This window comes from Athene noctua, chromosome 2 (assembly GCF_965140245.1).
Source record: "Athene noctua chromosome 2, bAthNoc1.hap1.1, whole genome shotgun sequence".
NCBI lineage: Eukaryota > Metazoa > Chordata > Aves > Strigiformes > Strigidae > Athene > Athene noctua.
This window is the reverse complement of record NC_134038.1, coordinates 131,312,943-131,337,611: the sequence shown is the minus strand read 5'-3', so window position 1 is coordinate 131,337,611 and position 24,669 is coordinate 131,312,943. Positions and strand designations below refer to the sequence as shown.

General features: G+C 38.1%; 1 protein-coding gene across 1 annotated transcript in view; it reads left to right on the top strand.

Moving 5' to 3' along the window:
* Nucleotides 1-18,650: 18,650 nt before the first annotated feature.
* COL28A1 (collagen type XXVIII alpha 1 chain) overlaps nt 18,651-24,669 on the top strand; it is a 68,059-nt gene continuing 62,040 nt past the window's right edge. The window contains exons 1-6 of the mRNA XM_074900327.1: nt 18,651-18,766; nt 19,669-19,825; nt 20,371-20,930; nt 22,427-22,447; nt 23,089-23,145; nt 24,396-24,449. Coding sequence (XP_074756428.1) covers nt 19,705-19,825; nt 20,371-20,930; nt 22,427-22,447; nt 23,089-23,145; nt 24,396-24,449 — 813 coding nt within the window. The 5' untranslated portion in view covers nt 18,651-18,766; nt 19,669-19,704. The remainder of the gene's footprint in view (nt 18,767-19,668; nt 19,826-20,370; nt 20,931-22,426; nt 22,448-23,088; nt 23,146-24,395; nt 24,450-24,669) is intronic.

Here is a 24,669-nt window from a genome sequence, read left to right as displayed (position 1 = left end):
CTTCTGCAGGTCAATTCCCCATATTCCCTGGCCCATTCCACCTAGTACAGCCAAAAGATACCAAACCCCAATTCCATTCCCTCCCTCTTTTCCAGTGTTGCTTCTGACATTGCCACTCATGGTTAACCACCCTCCAACTTCTGGGGACAAATATACTGTCCCCACACACTACAGATTCCACAATATTGTTTTCAGTCACACAATACAAGCATTTAATCTTCTGTCTCTACCACTGCCAAACCTGCAAATGTAGTGTCAAGTTCTCTGTAAGTTCTTCTAAGGCCTCATTGGATACTAACAAGAGTTCTGCTTTGTGCAACCAATTTGCCGCTACTTGTTGAAGCGTGAATTCAAAGTTTACAGTTTTTCATACTGTGGACATCGCTTCCGGTCATCTGCAGTATCCTGTAGTACACTCGCTGCTGTCCAAAAACACAAGCTGCATCAGGGGCATTTATAGCACCTCCATGGTTGACATCATTCTCCGTGATACGGGCAGGTTGAAGCCATGGCTTGACCCACTTGGCTGGAATCCAGAGTGGACTTTCTTGCTCACACTGCAACAGTGATTGATGCTGTCTTCTGCTTCCTTTCAGCAGCTTCTTAATTTCTGTGGGGTTTGCCGCTGAAGTGATCCAAGTTGGTCACACTTATTTCCCACACACATGGGGCACCATTTGTGGCAACTGAGGTATTATGGACTCTTCTTGTTCACGCGCTGTTCATGTGGTGGTAACTTCTCACAGTTTAGTACTTTTCCACAGTTCAGTGTTGCAGCTGTCCATCTGCTGTTTTTCCCTGCCACCTTGGCACAACTCAGCAATTTCTTATCTATCTTCCAAGGCCTGTTCTTCATCAAAGCCTAGCTGTTTCTCAGAGGCTGTGTAAGGCTGACAGGGCGATGCCTCCCACATCTCCCTTTCTTTGTTTTGCAGCTGCACCTGCAAGACTTGTTTCAAGGCTTTATTAATTAAGGGTTAGGCAAACTTCAAAAAACATAGCATACTTAAAATAGTTCCACAGAAGGCTAAAACAATACAACAGTTGCAATTACTAGTTAAAAAGAGTAGGCTAATTTTACTACCCATAATTAAGGGATATGACTCAATACTACAAAACTAAACAGTAAGGAAAACACAGAATAGCACACTTAATGGGGTCCTAACATTCAGATCCGCAATTGCTGGGGATCCCTGGATGCAGCGAGAATTTAGAGTGCCCTTCCTTGCAAATCGGAAATCCTACGCGATGCGTCCATCCGTAGGGGAGGCATCCAAAGTTGCTGCAAGCAGGTCCAGCTTCATATATCTAAATCAGCAAGCCAAAATAACTGGCACTTTTCCTTGAGCGGAAACATCTGATTTCATCCTCCTGTTGTGTTCCACTCAGATCCTGGCCAGCACACAAGGGAGAAAAGCAAGGGAGTTTCTAATGAGGTTAAACACTTGAGTTCTTAATATTGCTAAACAAAGGAAGTTGAATACACACATTCTTATAGTATTCCATCCTTATTATTAACTACATTTCATCTAAACTACATCTTTCACTAGTGACTAGTAAGCATATGTATTAAGGAGTTGCAACTACTATTAGCATTTTCTCTTAAAAGAGTTGGCAACTGTAGTGTGATTAAGGACAGAGATAGTGTATTCTGTCCTGTTGCAGTAGCAAACATTACCCATACATTCTGCTTAAATGATCAGCTGAAGAGACCTCAAACTGTCAGCACAGGGGCTTCTATAGCACCCACAGCTGACTCCTGAGTGTCCACCAAAAGCTGCCTCATCACACCTCAGGTATGGTCGCACACACCTTGGCGGCAACCACCGGAGACCGTGACCTGTGAAGACACAAGCATAACCTCTTCCCCAGGTTATTAAAGGATATGGTCCTTCCCAGTTACCACTTTTCAGGTTTTTTGCTAACACTTGAGCCTTGCCCTGGACTTCTTGTTGATCTAGTATCTGCAATGAGAAGTGACACAATATTGGTGGCACCTGTGAGATGGGTAATGTTTAAAAGTTCATGACATATAATGCCTTATTTAGCCTTTCGTGAGGTGTAGATTGATACCCTCTATCTTCCCCTCTTTGTTGTTGTAATAGACGCTTTAGCGTGCCAGGCATACACCCCACGATGGCCTGTCCAGTTGGTGAGTGGGGAATTCCGGTCAGATGCTTGACTCCCCACTGTATGGCAGGACGCAAACACTGCTCCAGAAAAGGCATCAACAGACACATGTACATATTTTAACGTTCCAAATGCAGCTACACGAGTGATGTCATATTGCCATAATTCTGAGGACGTGAGTCCCTGAGGGTTGACACCACTGGCTGTTGAAGAGAGGGAGTCTGTCTGGTATTCCGGGCAAGTCGCAATGATGTCTTTAGCCTGACGCCTTGATAAAGAAAACTGTTTTTATATATTACCCTGGCATTTTGGTGGAAAAAATGCATGTGAAAGCCATGCTTGCTCGAAGACATTTGTATTAGCCACTCTAACATGTGCATAGTAACCGAAACGATACACACAGGTTCCTGACCAGCAAGTAATAGTAGGCGCTGCCCACCTTTCACGATCAGTTTGGCAAACATTTCTGGACGAGTAGTGACCATCTTGTGCATTTGGTGTGACAAAAAAATCCATTCAATAGTAACAAGAGGGTCACTAAGTGTTTCATCCCATTGAAACAACAGAGCATATGGCTGCCCTGGAGGGTTAAATAATATCAGTTGATATGGATGGCCGGGCACACGTCGTGATGCTTGTCTTTCTGAGATGGTGTTAGCTATACGGTGGAGATCTTGTTTCGCTTTCTCTGTAAGTACTCTGGGTGATGTCAGTGAAGGATCTCCTCGCAAAATATCAAACAAGCTATGCAGATTAGTTAGGCCCAACAACAGCCGTATCCAATTTATGGCTCCCAACAGTTTCTGTAAATCATTTAAAGTCTTAACATCAGTTTTAAGTTTAACCTGCTGCGGGACAATGGTCTGTTTATAAATTCTCCACCCCAGGTACTGCCACAGTGATAATCACTGTACCTTTTTAGGTGCTATGTGTAACCCCATTTGAGATACCGAGTCTTTGATTAAAGCAAGAGCCTTTTCCATGATCTCCTGTGTTTCTGCTGCTATAAGGATGTCATCCATATAATGATATATAACAGCCTGGGGGACCTGCATTCTAACAAGGCTCAAAGCCTTTGCAACAAACCACTGACACATCGTGGGACTATTTTTTATGCCTTATGGTAAAACAACCCAGTGGTATCGTCTTGCAAGTTCACTAATATTAATACTGGGAACAGAGAAGGCAAATATAGGTGCATCATCCGGATGCAAGGAAATGGTAAAAAAATCAATCCTTTAGATCAATTGTTACAAGATGCCAGTTTCAGGGTATTGTTGTTGGGGAGGGCATTCCTGGCTGTAAAGTACCCTTATCCTCCATGGCATCATTAATGTGTCAGAGATCATGTAAAAGTCACTATTTACCACTTTTCTTTAAAATAACAAACTCCGGGGAGTTCTAAGGACTGGTGATAGATACAATATGTCCTGCACTTAATTGTTCCTGAATTAAATCATTCAGGTGGTGCAACTTTTCCCTTGGCAAGGGCCACTGATCCACCCACACAGGTGATTCTGTTTTCCAGGTTAGTTTCAGGGTGGCTTGCACTGACTGCAGTGATGTTTAAGACAAATTTGATCCAATTTGAGTTCCCCATTGAGCCATACAGTCACGACCTGATAATGTAATAGGGGTTTCCAATATAAATGGATGAATGTTTGCTACCCGGTTTTCTGGGCCCCTTACATGAATGAGATCTTTGCTTTGAAGTGTTACAGCATGAGCACCAACCCCTGAAAAGTACTTGAGTTACCTGAGTTAACAACCCATCTGCTCACAGATATTACAGTCACATCTGCACCAGTATCTAAAATGTCTGTCAGTCAACAGATCCTTCTGCTTTAGTGAGGGTACATTTTACCAGAAGTCAACCTTGTGTCACTGTCTGAGCCCAAAATATTTGAGGAGTACCTGCTGATCCAAATCCTGAGTCACCGCAGCTTCTCAGCATACTATAATATTAGGGGGAGGTGCAGTAAAAATAAACAAGCTGAGCAATTTTTGACCCTTTTGTTACTGAGCAGGGGGCTACAGAGGTCCAGGCCATAATTCTGATTTCCCCTTCATAATCAGCATCTATGACCCCCGGTAAAACGAACAACCCCTGTAAGGCTGTAGATGATCTTCTGACAATATCCCCCTCAGGCAGATGGTACAGAGGTGCACTCTCCCCGCAGAGTACGCACCTAAATTCAAGACAACAATGAACACAGAATTACTGCCTCCCACTAGAGGAGGTATTTCACCTGTGACACTTAAAACACTGAGCAGGAACAAACAGCAGCACCGATGACCCAGCGGGCGAGCACTAGGGCTCTGCACTAAGGAATGTTCACTCCTCCTGCACTACCCCCGCACGGGTACAGAGTCTGCCCTGTGCTTCATTCCTCTGTGGCCGCTTGCCTGGCGGATAATGGAACCGTGGGTCAGAGAACTCCGCACTGCACAGCTGCAGCTGGGCTGCGCCTCACACTCGCAGAACAATGACACAACCACACAGAGGCCCCTCGCACTTATTACTCACACAACATAAAATGACAAATATGACAAACATCAAAACACCATTAAGAATATATAAAGCCCTTGCTTATTGATTATGTGGTGTTGACAGAGAAGGGACACCGCATCACAGTGTCAGCACCTGCTGTACAAACTGCCGCTTTTGGTGTTCGGGGGGGGGCGGGCGCGGGCCGAGAGCGTGGTGTCAGACCTGGCCGCAGGCGGCTGCTCCGCAGCAGGGGTGCTCGAGGAGGCCCCGGGCTGCCACCACCAACTCTGCGCTTGCAGGTGAGGGGGGCGCGAATGCTGAGTACAGAGATCCACACACTCAGTTTTCCAGTAAAGGATACTGTGCCGGCGTTAATACCGTTTTTAAAAGTCCAGCCAATTCCATGGGACCAACCAATTCATGGAATTCCAACCAACCAACCAACCAATCCATGAGCGATTGCCTCCAGTATACCTGTTGTAAATGAGTTTTGAAGCCCATCCTCATCAACGCTTTTCTGTAGTTCTTTAATAACAGAAAAATGCCGTCCTTTCCAATGTGGCTGACATCCCAGCTCATAGCTTGCAGGAGCAACAATCTTTCTCACCATGTCCATATCCCCTTGCGCCAAGGCTTCTTGCCTCACTTTTACCCATGGATCATCCCCAGCTAAGGGAGGACACAGGCCAGATTCTCTTTTAGGATTTACAGTGTCAGGGTCTAAAATATTATAACAGCCTACAGACTCAGCATATAAATCTTGCTCCCAAGGGTCAAAATATGCATCCTCGCCCTCTTTTGCCCAGGGTCAGGTGGATCAGCAGAGCTGCCGAAAGTGGAATATTGTTGTAAACCCGACCCCGGATATTCCAGAGGGCGTCCATTAGCATCCAGCCCATACTTTTTTAATTGTTTCTGTAATTCAGATTGAGGAGCCAGCCCTTGACCTCCCTCTATGAGATATAACCATTCGAGCATATCCTGCAGTTGCTGCCCCTGCCATCACATTTCTTCTAAGAATTCAGTTTTGTTGGAGTCTGCTTAGGATATACCCCAGAAGAGGGAGAAATGTCCTTTATAGGTTCAGAAGGAGGGTCTGGTATCTCCATGTCATCCTCTTCCTCATCGTCCTTTTTTAAAGGAGTTGGAATCTGATCCTCCCACAAGAGGAATTAATGTAGGATCCGGTCCTCTGAAAAATTCAGCAGCCCCAACTGGTAAGGCAACGGGTGGGGGCAATTCTGTCCGAGTAGTACCTAACTCTCCACTCCCCAAATCCTTTATTGCAGCAGCCACCTGAAAAATTTGAGCTACAGCAGCATCAGTAGCAGTGTCAGCTTTCATAGTTTCCAACATCTTTTTAACTATTCCCCAAGTCTGAGCTGCCTTTGGTGCTTGAGAATTTCCCATAGTCATCACTTGCCATAGTTCTCCCTCCAGAGAGTCCCAAAGTCCTATGTCAAACACATTTTGTGGTCTGACAAAAAGTCCTGTCCACTGTCTCCATTTTAATAGTCTGGAAAGCACTTCTAGGTTTATCGATACACCCTGCTGGTCCACTAGTCTCATTAAAAATCCATGGACCGACTTTTCTTCTGCGGATGCTGCACTTCCCATGGCTGCTCACCTTGTGTGCACCGTTGTCCCTTTTTCTTTGTTTCTGCACCCTGCAGCCGTTCTCCCTGCCTTGTGGTATCCTCTGTTAAGAAGGGCGTAGTCCACACTGTTGACTGGGTTGTCGCTATCACGTCGATCACGTTGGTCACACCAGTAGCACATCACGTCGGGGTCACCATTTGTGGGGATGGATTCCCATGCAGGTCACAGAGACAAGACCACAGACAATCAATATGATTGGAGGCCAAGCTCAAGCTTTTATTAGCAAGCAAGCCCTTATATACTCTTGTGCATGCTAAAAATAGCAGCAAGCCCTTATATACTGTTTGGCTATTTTGAGCTCTAAAAATAGCTCCTCTCAATACTTTCCATGAACATTGCTACCTGCACGTAGCCAGTAGATAAGTTCCTGCTTCGGCAGTTCCAAAAAGTCCCTTCTTTATCAGTTTCTTCCTTAACAAGCACATTCTTTTCTTCCGGCCTTCTTGTAATTATTTCATGTTTTTAGACATCGTTAATCTTCTGACCCAAGTGCTGGTTGTACTTTTTCATTGTCAGTGTGGGTCAGTAACTCAGCATATGCACCCACATAAGAAAAACCATCATTTGTTATTCTTGCTAATTATGAAAGAAGAACATAAAGGATTTGAGAGATTTAAGATCTGCCATGAAACAGATTAAAAAGAGAAACAAAGGAATCAGCATTTCCTTGCAGAAATTAAGCTGTTACTGCAGTGTTCAATTGGTAATACTTTAAAATGTTAGCTGGTCTACCAGGTGAAGTCACAACTGACTTCTATTAAACTAATTTTTTAAGGTGGAAGTAGGCCAGATTGAATTACCTTTTAAGTATGTACTAGTTATTTTGATTATTGCTTCTATAATCATTTCAAGCCTTGCATTACTGCTGCATAAAGTAAGAGCCGACATTCTATTTCTATTTGACAGACTTCTCATTACAAACAAAACAACTACTGAAAAGTAGATGAATATTCTACTAAAACAGAGGATTGGTCCAGTAATTTACTGTAACAACAAATAGTGGGAATGAATTACTTACTAATGGACATACAACCCATAGAATAGTTTGGGTTGGAAGGGACTTTTAAAGGTTGCCTACTCCAACCCCCAATTAACATATATAAATGTATAAATGAATATGCCATGCAATAAATTACATGACAATCTATATTAATGTATTTATAGGTGATTACATATTACTAAGTTCCATTATTTCATAAAGAAATGCCTCATAAAAGAGAGATGATTTGGAATACTTTTTGACTTGTAAGACTTTTATGTGGGATGTTGGTGATTTTTACATGTTGCTTAGGTATTAACTTAATAGGGTAGAATTTATTATTTAAATGAAAGAAAAAAGCTGTTAAAATAGCTGGTAACATTTTCAGTTAGTAGTCAACTCGAAACTACAATGCAGGAAAACCGGGTATTAAACAGGTAGGCATGCCTACCTTAACCCATGTCTTTCCTCTCAAGTAAAGTAGCTGATCTCACAGCTTTAAAACAGGGAGGCAACTGAATTGGAACATGGTGGTTTTGGCATACCTGGGTTTTGTTCAGTTCTTTCCAAATGTGTATGGTTAGGCCATCAATTTTTCTTTCACAAAGCAGGAATTTGCTTTACTTATCTTTTTCATTATTGGATTTGTGACTTCTAATGCTTCTGTGTAGTGGTGTATTTTTGTATAGTTTGTCCCATTGTCAGACCTGTTGTATGTTTAACAGAGAAAGGGATGATTAGCATTTTCATGTCATTCACAGAAGATCAGAAATTACTTTTTTAACACTATGAAAAGTCAGGTGAAATAGGTATGCATTAATAAGTCTGGGACCCAACCCACACAGTTGCTGACAACTTTCAGTGTGAATAAGGTACACTTATGAGAACATTTTCATACTTTGAGTGAAATTTCTGAAATACAGACTAGTTTCTCAGTGAAATATGGCCTGGTATCACAGGATGTCTGAGGTTGGAAGGCACTTCTGGAGATTATGTAGTCCAACTCCTCTGCACAAGGCAGGGTCAGTTAGAGATGGTTGCTCAGGATCTTGCCCAGTTGGTTTTTGAGTATCTCCAAAAATATAGACCCCTCATCCTCTCTGGGCAACCTGTTCCAGTGTTTGATCACACTCACAGTAATAAAGTTTTCTTCTTACCTATGAATTACCTGGAAAAAAGAGATTTCCTTGGTCCTGTGTGATTAGGGTTTCAGAACCTGCTTTTTCTGCAAGCCATGGAGATGTGCATTTTTACCTTTTCTCCTTTATTTCACAGAATCATAGAATGGTTTGGGTTGGAAGGGACCTTAAAGATCATCGAGTTCCAACCCCCCTGCCATGGGCAGGGACACCTCCCACTAGACCAGGTTGCTCAAAGCAACATTCAACCTGGCCTTCAACACTTCCATGGAGAGGGCATCCATTTGTTATTTGTTATTAACTCTCTTTAAAATTGTCTGAAATAGAAATTATAAACTGAAATACTATTTGGACAATTTCAGGTTCCCTTTGAATAATGTGCTTCTTCAGATATAAAGGCCGATAGTTGGCCTGGAAATATTTAAATGTCACATTTTTAATGTTTTCTTTAGCACTGTTAGAGTCAGGGTCTTAGTTCCTTATTTTAGCTGCCTCTCATATTTATTTTTCTCAGAAAACAAAGCAAACACATAATCTTTGGCTTCTTTATTAAATATTTTCCTACTTTTTCTTTTGAATTACAGTAAATAATTTTTAATGATCTTTCCAATGTTTTTATAGCTTAGCAAAACTTTTTAAAGAAAGCATATGGTAAACCACTGTTCTTCCATCCTTCCAATAATCCCCCTGTATTCAGTGCCTTTAGTTTAAAAACATGTGGAGGGACTGTTTTTTTCCATCATTTGTGTTAATGTTTGTTGGCTGTTTTTTCTTTTCTATGAGCATACTGGAGAATTTGTGTTACCCGAGAAACTACATTTTATGTGTTATATATTCACAGGGTTTATTAATTTAAACCACAAATGTGGTTGAATGGTGCAACAGTTAGTTGGCTTAGATTTCATTCTAATATTCCTTCTATTCGAAAAGCATTTTTCCTCATAAAATCAGCATTTTTCCTTAGTTATAGTAATCTTCAGGAACTCAGCAATTGTTTTCTAAAATAAAGTAGGGCAAAATGTGTGGAAAAATTAAGACTAATTCAAATAGAGTAGTCTCTCATATATCAAAGACAAAATTGGCAGCCTGTATTTTGATGCTTATCTGTTTCATTTTTCATCATTCCACTTCCTCTGCTACTGTTCAAGTGGGACATAGTGACTTTTTTACATCTGTTTCTAATAATCACCTACTGGTTCTTTTTATAACAAAGATGAACTTCAGTTTGTGTGTTCCTAACATTTTTCCATAGGAAGGTATCGGACATGAGTTTGGTTAATAATTGTAATAACCATATCATGTAACTTCGATTTTAAGAGGAAGTTCTTTAGGTAGATACTAGGGAATCAGCAGCTAAATAGCTGACATCTTACTCATTTCTTAAGTCCTGATGATGGTCCAAATACACTACTAGCATATACGCTAACTACAGAAGAGGCATTTCCTGTGTCTCTGGCACAAGAGAGATTCAGAGAAATTTAAAAATGAAAAATTGTATTTTGAACCAGTAAATGCTGTTACTGTAATGACAAGTACCAAGCAAATTTAATGGAAACACAAGAGTTATTCAGTGTTCCAGAATGCAAAAGAATTTCACCTCCTCAGAGACCACTGTGTCACAGTTGGGACATACACATTTTATAACTGGTCTCAGAAATTATATTTCCTATGTTGATCTCAAAGTAAATGCTGGACCAGAGTTTGGTTAGTGACACTGTGAATTTCTCAAAAGTTTCTGAGCCTTTTAATCTCTTGGATCTTTGCTTATGTTTTTCACACTGTGATTTTCCACTTTTAGTTTTCCTGTAGCTATCTCTACATTTGCACCTTCATCCAATAGCAGCATCTTTATTTATAAATAATGAAGAATATTTATTTAGTTTTGAAGTTGTGCCTAAATTATTATTAATCTCTTCATCACCATTGCATAATAGCTGCTTTTTATATTTCCGGGTTCCTTGTAATTGATATGGTTAAATAAACTTACACATAAAAAAAAATCATTAAGGATCTAATTCAGCTCGATTTTACCAAGTGTCATTTTAATCATACATTTTCTGGCCTCTCAGACCTAGCTCACACTTCTGATCAGTCCCTTTTATATTCTTTGTAAGATCTGCTTAGTTCTAATACCCTACGTGGGAATTGCTTTCATGCAGTTGTATCTCAAACTATTTTTAGCAATTTCTCTGCATGGGTGAGGTATAAATTTACATTTTTTTATAACTCTGCAGAAAATTTCAAGTTTGCTCTATGTACAAGTCTATGAGTTCTTCAAGAATTTTTAATCATGTAGGGACTTTGTACAGAGGAAGCTCCATTTTGAGCTTCTTTTCTTCATTAAAGATCTCTTTAAAATTCATAAGAGGTCAAGGTGTACCAAGGTTAGTTAATGGGCTTCAATATACTAGTTAGAAACAGGTTTTTCCCTTATGACTATTATGCTTTTCTGTATTTGATTCCTGGAAGGCTGCTTTTTCTTTTAGTTTATGTCCCTCTCTGAGATTTAATGTATTTGTGTCATGTCTGGCCAAGGGGACTAGCCAAACTAGCCAAATCCTTTCAGGACTACAGAGTTTTGCATGTTGCAACACAATGTAAACACTGACTTTTTAAATACATGACAGTATCTAATTAAGTTATATAAGTTTACTTCTGCTCTTCCCTTTACAGAAAATATCTAGTCTGACATTGTTGTCATTCACATTACTTCTGTTTTGGATTATGATTACTTAAACTTGCAAAAATTATTGCTTAGTGGAGCCAGGCAGACTGTTTCAGATGTGCTGTTGTAGTCCTCCATGCCATGATGCATACCCAATAGTACTGGTTTGTCTGATTTTAGGTAAGAGAAAGTATGAATTACATCTGGAGTTTAAAGCTGGGATTCAAATTTCTCTCAGTGTATGTAAAATGTATGTCCTTTTAAAAATATGTCAAATTAAACAGATTCTTCATTGTGATTGTAAAAGTTGTGGGTACACATTGCAAGACTATTTCCCCTAGGTTTTAATATTTCTACTGAATTTTTTTTTGCTTAGAGATCATACTTTCATTCTTTGTATATGTTGTGATTATCACTTAATTTTCACTTAATTATCACTTAATCTTGTTCAATTTTCGTAATAAAATCCTAATGCAAGTTGCTGTGTTTGAATACTATATATTTTCAGGGTGAAAAAAGTTTTGAGGGTCTAGTAGGTCCAGTTGGCCTACCAGGTCTTTCACCTTGAGCATTCAAAATAACAAGCCTTTTGACTAAGGAAGGTGACTGGTTTTAGATGGCAGAGCATCCTATGCCACTGCATAGGGTTGGATAAGAGTGAAAGAACTTTGCGACTTCACTTCTTCCATTAGTATCAGTTGTTGCCTTCCTTTCTATTCACAGAGATGCACAGAAATGTAAGTGAGGGAATTCAAATAAAGACAGCAAGACTTCCACAGACACATTTACTTCCTTAAGAAGGTAATTACTTCATTTTATTAATTGGAAAACTAATCTATGAAAATTTTGAAATTAATCTCCTACCTTACGTTTTTAGGATATCCAGGGTTCTAAAGGAATGAGTGGACCAAGGGGATCCCAAGGTTTGGCTGTTCAGGGTCCAAAGATAACCTGTGAAAAAAACCCATGATTTTAAAAGGATAGAACAAGGGATATACGAGACTGAGGACAAGCCTTTTTATACATTTAGAACTCTTATTCTTCTAGGGAAAGTCATGAGGTAAAAAGTAACTCTTCAGTTTGGATCACTACCAGTAGCTAACTTTTATAGGGAGAACACTTCTTGAACTCTATCTTGGTTACCAGGTGCTTACAAATATAAATTGAAGTGTAGAGGCTTTACAAAGGGTTATTTAAAGGATTTGAAGATGAAATATGCTGTATTCCAACCAGGTTCCTTATTGCTGAGCCTGACCAAAGCACTTTTTCAAACTGGTAATTATTTGTAGCCACAAAGTGGCCACAAAACAAATGATGTGGTTGCCGCACATAAAAACTTTGGTCATCTTTGCTTTAAGATGTCAGCAAAGTCAAACATTTTACAAAAACGATTCCAAATTCAGATTTTTAGGGTTTGGGTTTGTTGGTTGGTTTTGTTGTTTTTTTTTTTTAGGAACAACAAGGTGAGCCTGGTCCAAAAGGGGATTGTAGAATTTCAGTAACCAGACTGCCAGAAAGTAAATTAAGTCTGTTTTGGAATGGTTACTGTTTTAGTCCTTGCTCTGTTTTCTTCCAGTTGTAAGTAATCGTTTACTAGGAACATTTCTAAAACCAGTATTACATGTCTTCCTAAGTGACACAACAAGACTGTCATTTGCATTCTCTGACAACCCAGAACTGTACATACTTCAGCAGATCATATTCCCTTGCTGATACATTCACTGATCAAGTTCAGCTTTCATTGACTTTGTAGTGCTCAGAAGATCCATGTGTCCAGGTACTGGTGTTCCCAATCTGGGTATCTAAAAGAAATGTGTGAAATGAGTAGTTAGTTTCTCAGGATCAGATAGGAATCAGGAGTAAAAACAGTTCTTCCAGAAGATACCCTCCCCCCTTGAAGCATTGTATCTCAGTCTTTTAATATCTTAGTCTTTAGCTTCCACCTTCTATTACAAGGGAACAAATGTTTTGTCCAGACGGTAGCCTCATTTACTAGCTGTGTTCAGATTAAATGCTGAAGGAGTCACCCAGTATGAAATACTATCATTATGCATTATCATGTAGATACACCAGAGGGCAGGATTTAGATAGCATAAATATCTTTATAGTTTATGTAAATTTAATTCAGCAACTAAATGATCCTTTTGTTACATTGATTGCAATCTGATTTTAAAACAGCATCTTATCATTGTGTTACTTACATAGTGTATGAATAACAATGGCATTGAATTAAGACATATCTAATATTAATAACAATGTTTTTTAAAAACTGTTTGAAATATCTGCTTCAAATTGCATCCATTAGCTATGTCTCCTAGCCAGAAGAAAATCTACCATTCTTTATAGTATCTAGTGTCATTCTTATTGAGTGAAGAGCATACTGTGGGGAAAAAAAAAAGTAAATTTAGGGCAGACAATTTTGATTAATATCAGCGACCAAACTGATCCACAGTGTAAGTCCTTTGACATACTACATTCACGTACTAGAGAATAATCACTTTCTTTAGTACTTTTCTAGTTCTGTATCACATTTGCCTTCGGTGTGGCTTTTCAAGCTACAGAATCATAATTTACTTTGTCCGTCTTCATACAGAAACTCTCTCTTATCTTTGTCAGTTCTCTCTGTTTCTTCTTTACCATTTTTGAGTTGGAGTAATGAGAACAGCAGGAAGTGTTCAAGGATGATAGGTATTGTACCAGGAAAGAAAGCTGTTACATGATCTTTTCTAGTGGAAGAGGTGACTTAGCAAGAATGCAGGAACTAAAGCCTTTTTAACTCGAAATTCAGTAGCAACATAAGATAAAGTTTAAGATAAAACTTTGTATTGCAGACCAGAGCTTTAGCATAGTCACGTAATGAGTGCCTTTAGACAGATTTTGTAGTCCTGGGAGCTAGCTGTACTGAGCATCTGGTTTAGAGCAGCCGTTGAAACACTGCTGTACTTAACATCTTAGCAAGAAGTATTAATAGTGTTAAAAGCAATGCTGTGAATCTGGAGGCATTGCTTCCATCAGATTTGACTTCTGATTGAATATAAAGCTATGAAACTATATACTGGCCAGACTACTGAAAAAATAAAGCTCTGAACTGTAAATCTACAATCCTGTAATAGAACTGTCAAGATCCTTATTGTTCTTCCAAAGCACAGTACGTAGTGAAGAGCTTAGGCTGTTTCCAGAGACTAATTACACACAACACGTAACAGATCTACAGATTTTCTAGCCAGAGAAATACAACCAAACTTGACCCCATTGCTATTTGAATGCTGGATGTTTGTGAGCTCTATTAGGTTAGATATGTATTTGACCAGTCAAATTTTTATGTCTAAAAATCATAAATGTTAACATTTCCTGATTTCTGCCTGATGAGACTTGTGTTTGCAGGTCCAAAAAAAGTGAGAAATCTTTGAACGCAGCAGGAAATCCATTCACTCAATTCTGTTTTGGCACATAGTGCAGACAAATCTTGATGACTGCTGGAAAAAGCATTCTTCTATAGCTGACAATCTGTTTCTGGATGGATAGGCAGTTTATAAGTCTTGATCTAAGCTTGCATAAGGTAAGAATAAGTATGTAAACAGTAGGAGTGATTCATGTGACTGATTTGTTACTAATAAAACGCATAATCATCACTGTCATATCTGATCCAACAGATGCTGGATGCTGCCAGTAATTATCATTTTTATATAGCATTAATAGATATTTAGTGTAAAAGACTAATCCATTGGAAGTTTTTACTCTTAGGTTGTGTAATGAAGGCAACATTTATTTAATGAAGACAATAAACTTCAATTGAAGTGACACATGCTCATCTGTCATCTGACAGGAGATAATGTAGAGATTTCTAAGAAGGAGGCCTTTCAGGAGCAGACTGCAACTGCTGGGACAGCTAATCCTTCCTTGGTTGCCTGAGGAAAGAGTGTGACCAGTACTGCATGTATGATTTTTTTCTGGTAGCAGCATGTTCCTCCAGCACATTTCATCTTAACAGAGCATGCACAGACTGACAGTTCTGTGTAGGAATGGTAGTATGTACAATCATATAGCAGATGTACAGCTCTCCCATGCAACCAGACTAGGGTCATCTCCATCTTTGCTAAAAGCTAAGACCTCACTGAGTTTCTTAGTTTGTGTTGTTTCTCCCTTGTACTGAGTTAAAGTTACATATGCTGTCATATTTGTGGCTCACAGCACACATGAATAGATTATGGGCATTTGCCAAGATGTAATTTCTAGCTGAATGTCTTTTAAAAAAGGGATCTACCATTGGAGAAGCAGAAAGTGAGTACTCCAGAAAGTGTATGCTCTAGCAATAGAGGAGACCTTGCTTCCAGGCTAGATGAAGGGTGCTTCTACTAGCCTCAATGAAGGCAGAGATTTTTTTTATGCTAACTGGTCAGTGATGCCCTATTCTTTTCCCCTTATTCTTTCCTCTTCACCAAAATTTTAATGTTGTCAGCAGGAAAGGTACTCTGCTTACCTAAGAGCTCCTGGTTAGTATATTCCATTGCTGTTATTTACATTTACTAAATGAAAATTGGTGTTTAAATTGTGACAATGCTTTGACAGACTCCACTTGCTTCAGTGTCTGTGGCCAGGAAGATGAACTATTGCAATGAATGTTGAAAGTTTAGGAGAAAAACTTGCCTATAAGACATTCAAATACATTGCTATTAGGGTCCATCACTGTACCAAAAATAAAAAACTGAGGATTTGATTAGTGAAGTTTAAGTAATCCATTGTTTTTTCCTTGTATTTTTTCATACTGCAAAATTTGAAGGTAATCTGAATTTTAGAATGTAATTCTCCTGAGTGGATTGCTTCTTTTCCTCCTTGCTCATAACAGTTTTAACTTCCTTCAGGAAGAATATTTGTATCCAGATTTGTGATACATGCCTTGTAGTACAGCAAGTTGATAAACAATGAAGCTAACACTGGATTTCTTTGAGTCCTGCATTCCCTACATCCAGCCACACAACAGTAACCTTGGATTTCCTAATAGTTCTGTTTATTGTGGTGTACCCAGGTATTCCTCCAGTGCTCGGAGTCCTCTTTTGCAGTACTTTTCCTCCCTTTCCATATTACTTAAGTTCCTTGTCTTCATTCCCCTTTCCTGTCCTCACTGCTCCCACCACCCCTACCAGCTACCCATGTCTTTTCCCTCTGTTCTGACAGGAGTTGTCAAATTAAGTGTCTGGTTTGCAGCCTTGGAAACTGATTGCCAAGATCATGAGTTCATCTGGACTGAGCAGACAGTGGAGGAAACTCAAGTAAGGGCTGACCTCTCTTTGCCATGTGTGTGTGTGTCAGAGGTTGGTGGTGGGAGATGCCACCAATTAATTACATGGCTCCTGTTTCTTATTAAAGGTGCACAAATTCAGTATCTCTGTTTTAAATTGGGTAGGAAGTAGCCAAAGAACTCAAAGGCTGACCATGAAATTCACATTAGAAAAGAGGCTTTCAGGATTATGGAGAAAGGAAAAAAGTTTTCCCCGCCTTGTTTAGTCTGCCATAGGGAAAATATCCCCCATTAATTTTAACAGATTTGGGTTTATATGGGTGTAGTAGATAGACTACTGTAAATGTAGTTCAGTGGGTTTGTAATGACAGAAGGCTGGTCTTTGCTACTTGTGTATTTATAGAAGCCCTTCTTGTTGCCTTAAGCTTTGGGAATCACTAAATGGCTTTAGTATGTTCCATTTTGCATTTTTAATTTATCATACAAAGCAACATTAAGCTTTTGAATTGTAGTCAGCTCTCTTTTTCTTTCTGTTTCTCCATTTTATGCATAAAAAAATCTGGATCATAGCAAATCATCAGCCTTGTTAATGACATTTCTTGATAAGGAGACCAGGAATTCTCTGAGAGCAAGTATTTGCACTCTACAATGTTATGCCCTAATAGCTTTCTAAGGGCAATGCTGTGAAAGAACTATGCTTGAAGCAGAATAAACAGATGTGCTTTAGCACTTTTTGAAAGTTGAATGCCTTCATGGAAGACGTATCAACGGCAATTAATAAACATAGTGTTCACTCTGTTTCTATGAAATAACCTGATTAAATCTGCAATATCCAAATCAAAGTTTAGAACTTCTATATTCTCTGCCCTTTCATCTTTCAGATGTGCTTTTCCTACAAATCTGGAAAAGCATAAACTACTTACAGAGAATGCAAAGCCTCAACGTTCATATTTTTTTGGTAAGACAACTATTCCTAAGCTTTGCCCACTACTTGCTATGCTGAAAGTGTCTTCTGGGTAATGAGAGGTATTAATTTTACCATGAAACTTCCATCGGGTTGCAGCGAGAAGAGCAAACACAGTCTTTGGGTTTGTAAACACAAAAGAGCAAAGAATAGACAACATTACTGTCCTATAGAATTAGATACTGAGTCTGTTTTTTCTATATATGTTTAAAAATAATATCTGAGACATAAGCTATCAAGGTCACCTCAAGTCTAGAAAATCTGTTGTGAGAAAAGTTAAAGAGTGCAACTTACATAGTATTTAGGCAGAATTTTTTTTAAGCTATTCCGTGTATTTGGATGGTTAATGAACAACTGTTTATAAATTTATGATACTCAATTTTTGATGAAAGATTGGACCTCTGCCAAAAAATCTGCTTCACTCAAAAGCAACTTTTTATCATGTTTTTGAAATGCCCAAATTATTCATATATGACTTGAATTTTTCAGTCTACAACTGACACATTTCTCTGCTTGATCACATTGCAGTTAAGGACTTGATGTATCCCAGTGATGAAGCCTGAGTTCTCCCTTCTGCAGCACCACACAAAAGACCTCTCCACTCTGCCCTGCCACCAAGGTGCCAAGGGACGTCTTGTCTCTTAGGCAGTGCCTGTCCAGAGGCTGGGCACTGCACAAAACTCCCTCAATGCTTGTTATGGTTCCTTGATACTTACCATTGACATATTTTTCTCTCACCCTGATATTTTACTTAACGCTGTAGCATTACAATTTTAATCTGCAGCCTGCCATTAGATAGAGCAAATGTAATTTGCATGCAGCATGCTGAGAGCTACTTAAATGACAGCCCCCTTTTAGATATCCTGTCTGTGTCTGACCGTTCAGAGGATTTAAAGAGCAGAATTTCTGAGAAAAACAGCTCAGAATTATTACTCTTTTTAAAGCTGTCTTTTATTACTGTAATTACTAATGCAATTACCACTTTTGAGACATGCTCATGGTCCTGGCAGACTCACAAATCCTTGGGTCAGAATTCTGTTCTAGCCCACAAATGATAATGTACTCATCTCACATCTCTGATCTAGTCAGTACTGCAACTTTAATATGGACAAGCTGAAGAGGTGTGGCTGGCAAAGTGATGGATAAAGATGCAGATTGTCTAGAAGCGAGTTTTTTAATGTAAAAGTTCAGTTATTTAAAATGGGAAGACACTCATGATCCCAGGCTGACACTGTCCCTTTAACAAAATGGCTTGGACTCCCACTCGGCCCTGGCGAAGTGCCTGACTATCTTCATTTAAACTTTGGCTGGCTAAACAGCAATAATGGACCATAAAGGACCTAGATGCAAGGTAGAGCCATCTATAAGTGGATAGGCTATTTATTTACAGATTGCTTCATTTCTGTAAACAAAACATATTTTCCAGTATGACCTACTGGACATATCTTCTACACTGACAGTTTATTCAATCCACAATTTGCTTTCTAAATGCCTTCGAAGGTAAGAGATTTGGTTATTTCCTTTCTATTGTTAGAGGACTGCACTGATGGTTTCTGTATATGTAACTAACTGCTTGATGGACTTAAAAGAGGATTTGAGAAGGTTATTTAAATTGAATATATTATCTTTGTTATCAATAATACTTAAAATGAATTATTGTAAATTACAGGCATTTTTTGTAAATAGGTTCTAATGGAATTTAGTTTTCTCTGGAAATATGTTGAATTGCTGACTTAAATGTAATGTTTATTTTATTAGTATATATTGTCATTAGAATATTGCCTTTATGGAAATATTGCACACATTCTGTTACAGCCATGTAACATTAATAATACATTCATGTATTGAATTTCATTACTAAGCTGTTGTTTTTTGGAAGAGTAAGTTGTTCATACTGATGTTGCAGACCTAGGTAATATATCTGCATCCCTAAACACCCAGACCTTTGTTTATTCCTAAAAATTAGGGTTTTCTAGAATCAAACTATATTCTATGTTTTCTATAATATTTCTGCTAATTTAATATAATTAGTTTAATAGCAAATTATGTTAATAGCAATATGCATTAGTAACCATTTGTTTTACCCTTCTTTGTTAGATGTTCAAATGAAAGCTAAAGATAGCACTGGCCTTTTTTTTAAGAATGAAAAGGGATTGCTGTGTTTGCTCTATCCATATTTCTTCTCTAATAAACCAGGTTCTAATATACATGTGAGCTACAGCTGGGATTGTACTGGCTGCAATGCTGAAATCACCTACCCAGTGACATTTTATAACTGTTTTTTGTATGTTTTCTCTAGAATTGGGCTTCCCACAAATGTTTATTCTGTATGTAAAGTATCTGTATTTGTTTATTTGCATCTACTAATGAAATATTCACAGGTGGTTTTCTACTTTTAACAGCAAGGAAGAGTTGTCTAATTTGAGATCAAAGTCACTATGCAGAAGAAACACTTTTTCTTTTGCTTTTTACTTCTGGCTGTGACAACAAACCAGATAGTATATGGGCAAAACAGAAGGAAAAGAGAGAATTCCGATTCTCTTGTGCAAAAGGATGAAGGTAAACCCATTTTCTTAAAATTTCTGATTGACCATATTGTATGTCTCTGCATATTTCAGGACAATTGGCTAGTAATTGACAACTTATATATGCATTTTAAAAATGTGATTTATTTTGATTATCAGGCCTGGAGAATACTGTGGTGACATTTACTTCATCATGGACTCCAGTTCGATTGATTTTCATTGACACGCATATCTCTTTTAAGATCAATGACAAGAAGCCTAATTTTTAATTTGAAATTGCACGTGGAAAATTTTGTATGCAAAATGAACTAAAATGCTAAAATAATCCCATCAAGATCCTAATTTGAAAGTTTATGTCTGGAGACTGTAATTAATAATAATAACTTAAATTTATTTACTCGACTTTAATAGAATTTCTTGGCATTTACAATGAAATTTATCCTTAGAATTTTTACTGGGAAGGTAGAGTAATCCTTGGGGAAATTATCTGAGGACTGGAATAGTTGCAGAGAATTATCTGAAAAATGTTGTGCAGGTGTGCCCATCATTCACAGATTTAACTTTCTTGTCCCATTACAGGTGGTATGTGTCTCATTGATATAGTCTTTATCCTGGACAGTTCAGAAAGTGCCAAAAATCAGTTGTTTGATATACAGAAGAATTTTGTTCTAAACTTAACTGACAGCATTTTCCAGATGAAGCCAGTTAAGTCCCAGAAGTATAATGTCAAACTAGCAAGTATGCAGTTCAGCAGCACAGTCAGCATTGATCATCCCTTTACAGCCTGGAAAAATATACAGAATTTTAAAGAGAAAATCAAGTCTCTGGGCTTTATTGGCCACGGCACCTACTCCTATTATGCAATTTCCAATGCCACTCAGCTGTTTAAAACTGAAGGTCGTAAGAGAAGTTCAAAAGTGGCTTTTTTGATGACTGATGGTGTGGATCACCCAAACAGCCCTAATGTCCAGGGTATAGCCACAGCAGCTAGGAGTCTTGGCATACGTTTTTTTACCATTGGCCTTTCGAAGAAAAATGTCCAAGAAGAAAAATTGCGCATGATATCTGGTGATTCATCCTCTAAACATGTCTTATGCCTGGATGATCAGAACCTGATAGCTGATGTAGCATTGGAACTGGTAAGTAATACTGATGTTAATTTTGTCATCCACCTATCCATGGCAGATTTCATTTAACTTTGATAGGTAAATCCTGAAGGCAGTGCAGAGGTTTGCAGGTGAACCAGGGCTGGAGCTGGCCTCAGGTTTGAAAGTTTAGGAAGGTTGTAAAGATCATGTGGGACATCTGCAAGACCTGGCCTCCAGCACCGATAGCAGAGAAGGCCGGTAGCTCTGGTCTTAAGAATTAACTTCAAGAAAGTCTGCTGAAGCCAATAGAATTATTTTAGTTGACTCCAGTGAGATCAGGTTCCCAAAGTACTGTAAATCTGCCATTGTAGTTATTAATTAAGGACACTTAGCTCTCTGCCCTTCTAGCACAGCATAAGGCACACATAAGGAAAGTCAGGGAATAATAAACTAATTTCTTAGTTTAAAGTAGACAAAGGTGTTCCTATGAGAGGGATGTCAGCTGGACTTGACATTTCTCACTTCTGAGCAATAATGTGCAAAGTGTTGGGGCCGTCTAGGAAGCATTTAGGGTTTAAAATCCTAGAAAATATTTTTTAAGTAAGAGAAGACTTTGCAAATAATAAATTAAGACAATTTGGAGGAAAATAATTATTAGAAAATACAATAGCTTTAAGTAGGGAGTAGTCCATGCAGAATTTATGTAATATTTTTGTAGTCATTTAAAGGTTGTAAAAAACTAATTTTGAAAATTTAAAATCAGAAATGGAAACTTGCTAGTTGTTATGTCTAAAAATAAATTATTATGTTGCGCCACTAAACATGTGGCTAGAAATCTCACAGATACAGTAAGTGAAAGGCATTTCTGAAATAATTTATGTTATTACAAGGCTATGTTTTGTACCTGTGAAGGTATGTATTTACAAAAGAAGTTTCTTCCCTGAGATCTCACAGAATGGTGCTGTCGTGAGGAATGTTTTTGTGGTACATGTCTCTGCTACATGAGAAGTCAGGACAGAGGGAACTTCCTCCTGCCAGCTGCTGTCTGGGGATTTGTATGCCTGGACAGGAGTAGCTTAGCTGCATTGGCCACTGATGGAGGGACGGGGTATTTTCCAGCACATGGGGTGTGTCTCTGAGCATATGATAATATTTTAGAAGGTAACTTGTTCTCATGTATAAGGCTGATAAAATCACTGAGTCCTTCCCTTATATATTATGTTAGTAAGACCTTCCATAGTAAGGCCTTTTCATTAGGAAGACTTTTCATATTCCCCTTGTTAGCACTGTTCCTTGATATTGTCATTTGTTTTCTGATCATTATGGGTCACATGAAGCAACCCCCTATTCCTACCAGAGAATCCTTTTGTCTACGAGTAGTTCCACAGATTGATTCTTACCATTGTGAGGAAGGGATGAAGGATGAAGGTATTCACATTCTTTACCATTCACCTTGGAAATTCTGTGAACTAGAGAAGAAAAATGGTTAACTTATTACTCTGTTAAGTTAAATCTATATGAAAGTAACATTTTCCTTTTCTTTTCAGGAAGCCTTGCTTCAGAAGCAGGTAGGTTTTTTGAGTTTTGTGTGCTTTCATTACTCTTATTGATACTAGGTCTCCTGATGTCTGCTTCTTCTGTAATGCAACAATACGCCAGGACTAATCAATCTTCCTTCCCTGAGTAAAGCTTCCGATGACAGTTGCTTTTATTTTAACTTTCATGCATTTATTCCATCCCTTCTCCTGAGATTTCTACAACTTCTGTTCATTAGTGAGTAGTATGAACAATAAGACATAAAGCACTCTTCCTAGCAGAGTGAAATAGGACTAGTACAACACATGTAAGTTCGTTAGTGGTCTCATTAGAAAACAACAGCAATGTCAAATATGTCCAAAAATTATGTAAGATTTCACAGTACTATATCTACCTTAAATGTTTGTAGTTACAGTAGTAACAGATTTATTTGGTTTTGTTATAAATAAATCAAGAAACTGATTCTGAGTGGGCTATACAGAAGTGTAATGTTGATTGAAAAACAAATTTATATATTAGAAAATAATTTATTTCCTGTTATTCCATTTTTATGTTCTCTAGTCTGTTGCTAGGCAAAAACAGAGTTTTTTCTTTAAAAATTATAATTTGAAACTTAAAATTGAAATAATAAATTTGAAAAACATTCTCCTTAATGTTTCTATTAAACTTTCAGTGTATGCAGAAGAACTGTGGGTGTGAAAAGGGAGTAAAAGGAGACAAAGGTGATTCTGTAAGTACGCATTCATTTGAAAAGCCTCCAGAATTTGAATTTTAATCATTGAGATCAATGTTAGACAGTATTTTAATTGGTTATTATGTCTGTAAAAAGCAAGACATTAGCTGTGCATGTACTGCAAAAAGAAGCGATGTATCACAGCATATTACTGTTATAAGAAAAAATCTATCCATAATCACATACCATCTTAGAAATATATTTATATTATTGGGTAATAAAACACTGTGGATAAATAGGTACATGATTTTGAAGCCCAAACCAAAAAGTTATTCTTGAATCTTGCAATAGGGAAGGAAAGGTCCATTAGACAAAGGTTTACTTCCACTAGCAGTTTCTATTTGTGTAAGAGAGAAAGGTTCAAAAGATTGAGGGTGATGGTATATATGAAGAAAGGTCTAAAACTGCTTCCAACCTTCTCTTTTCTCTTGTGACATTTCAACACATAACTGATTCTTGGCTCTGGTAAAGAGAGAGAAGTGGGAGTTCAGACAGAGTGTGTTCTCTCTGATCTCTTTTGTATCTTTACTAGCTCCCCCAGAAACAACTAAGATATATGTGAGGTTTTTGCCTTTCTCCCTAGACACTAAGCAACTGGTCAACCAATGTGTAGCAGGTTATGACAGCAGGGCCTATCTATCATCCAGTCCCTGGGCTCTGGATAATATGTATCTGGAACTAAAAGCCTTGTTTCCAGTTTAAAATTTGAGATCCAAGAATTTTAAGTTATTTTATCCAAACTTGTTATATGTAACGTATTATATATGTATTTTTTATATATACACATATACACCAAGCTTTCTAGTCCCCGCCTTCATGATCCTCCAAACAGGAATAATGGTGTAGTAGTTTTTTTATTTTGAGGATGCTGCATATTGACACTAAGCTGTTCTGTGCATAGAGGTTTTCTAAGCAAAGATCAGATAGTGGTGGGTATCTCTGAAAAATGGGGAGGAGGAACTATGTATGTTTTTTGTGATACCTTCCTGGTTAGATTTTCAAATGCTTTGTAGAAAATGTATTTAATATCATTGAATATTAATAAAAATATCACAGACACCTGATAATACCAGTATTTTTTTTTAGCTAAGTGAACGTAGTATCACACATATCATACCTGAATCAATGTGGATTTCTACTTAAGCTTATTCCAAAAAGATTTTGGCCTGCCCCCAACATACAGTCTTAGAGAAACTGGAGAATTTTATCTTCACAGTGGTAATGACATTTTCCCTGCTTTGTTTCAGGGCGATGCTGGTAACAAAGGGGAAAAAGGTGAGCCAGGACCAAAAGGAAACAAGGTAAAGTGAATTTAAAAATAATAAATAAATTTCTATCTAGTTTTATTCAAATTGTAGAAGTGAAGATAGCAAAGGAAAAGTATGTTAAAATATGATTTAAAGGATGGACTTTTGCTATGAGAGGTTTATAGTTAACTGCTTCAGAAGTGAGAGAATAAAATTGGAAACTAAACTGCTACAAAGTTAACACTGCCTATCATTCCAGGTTTTCTCTGACAGC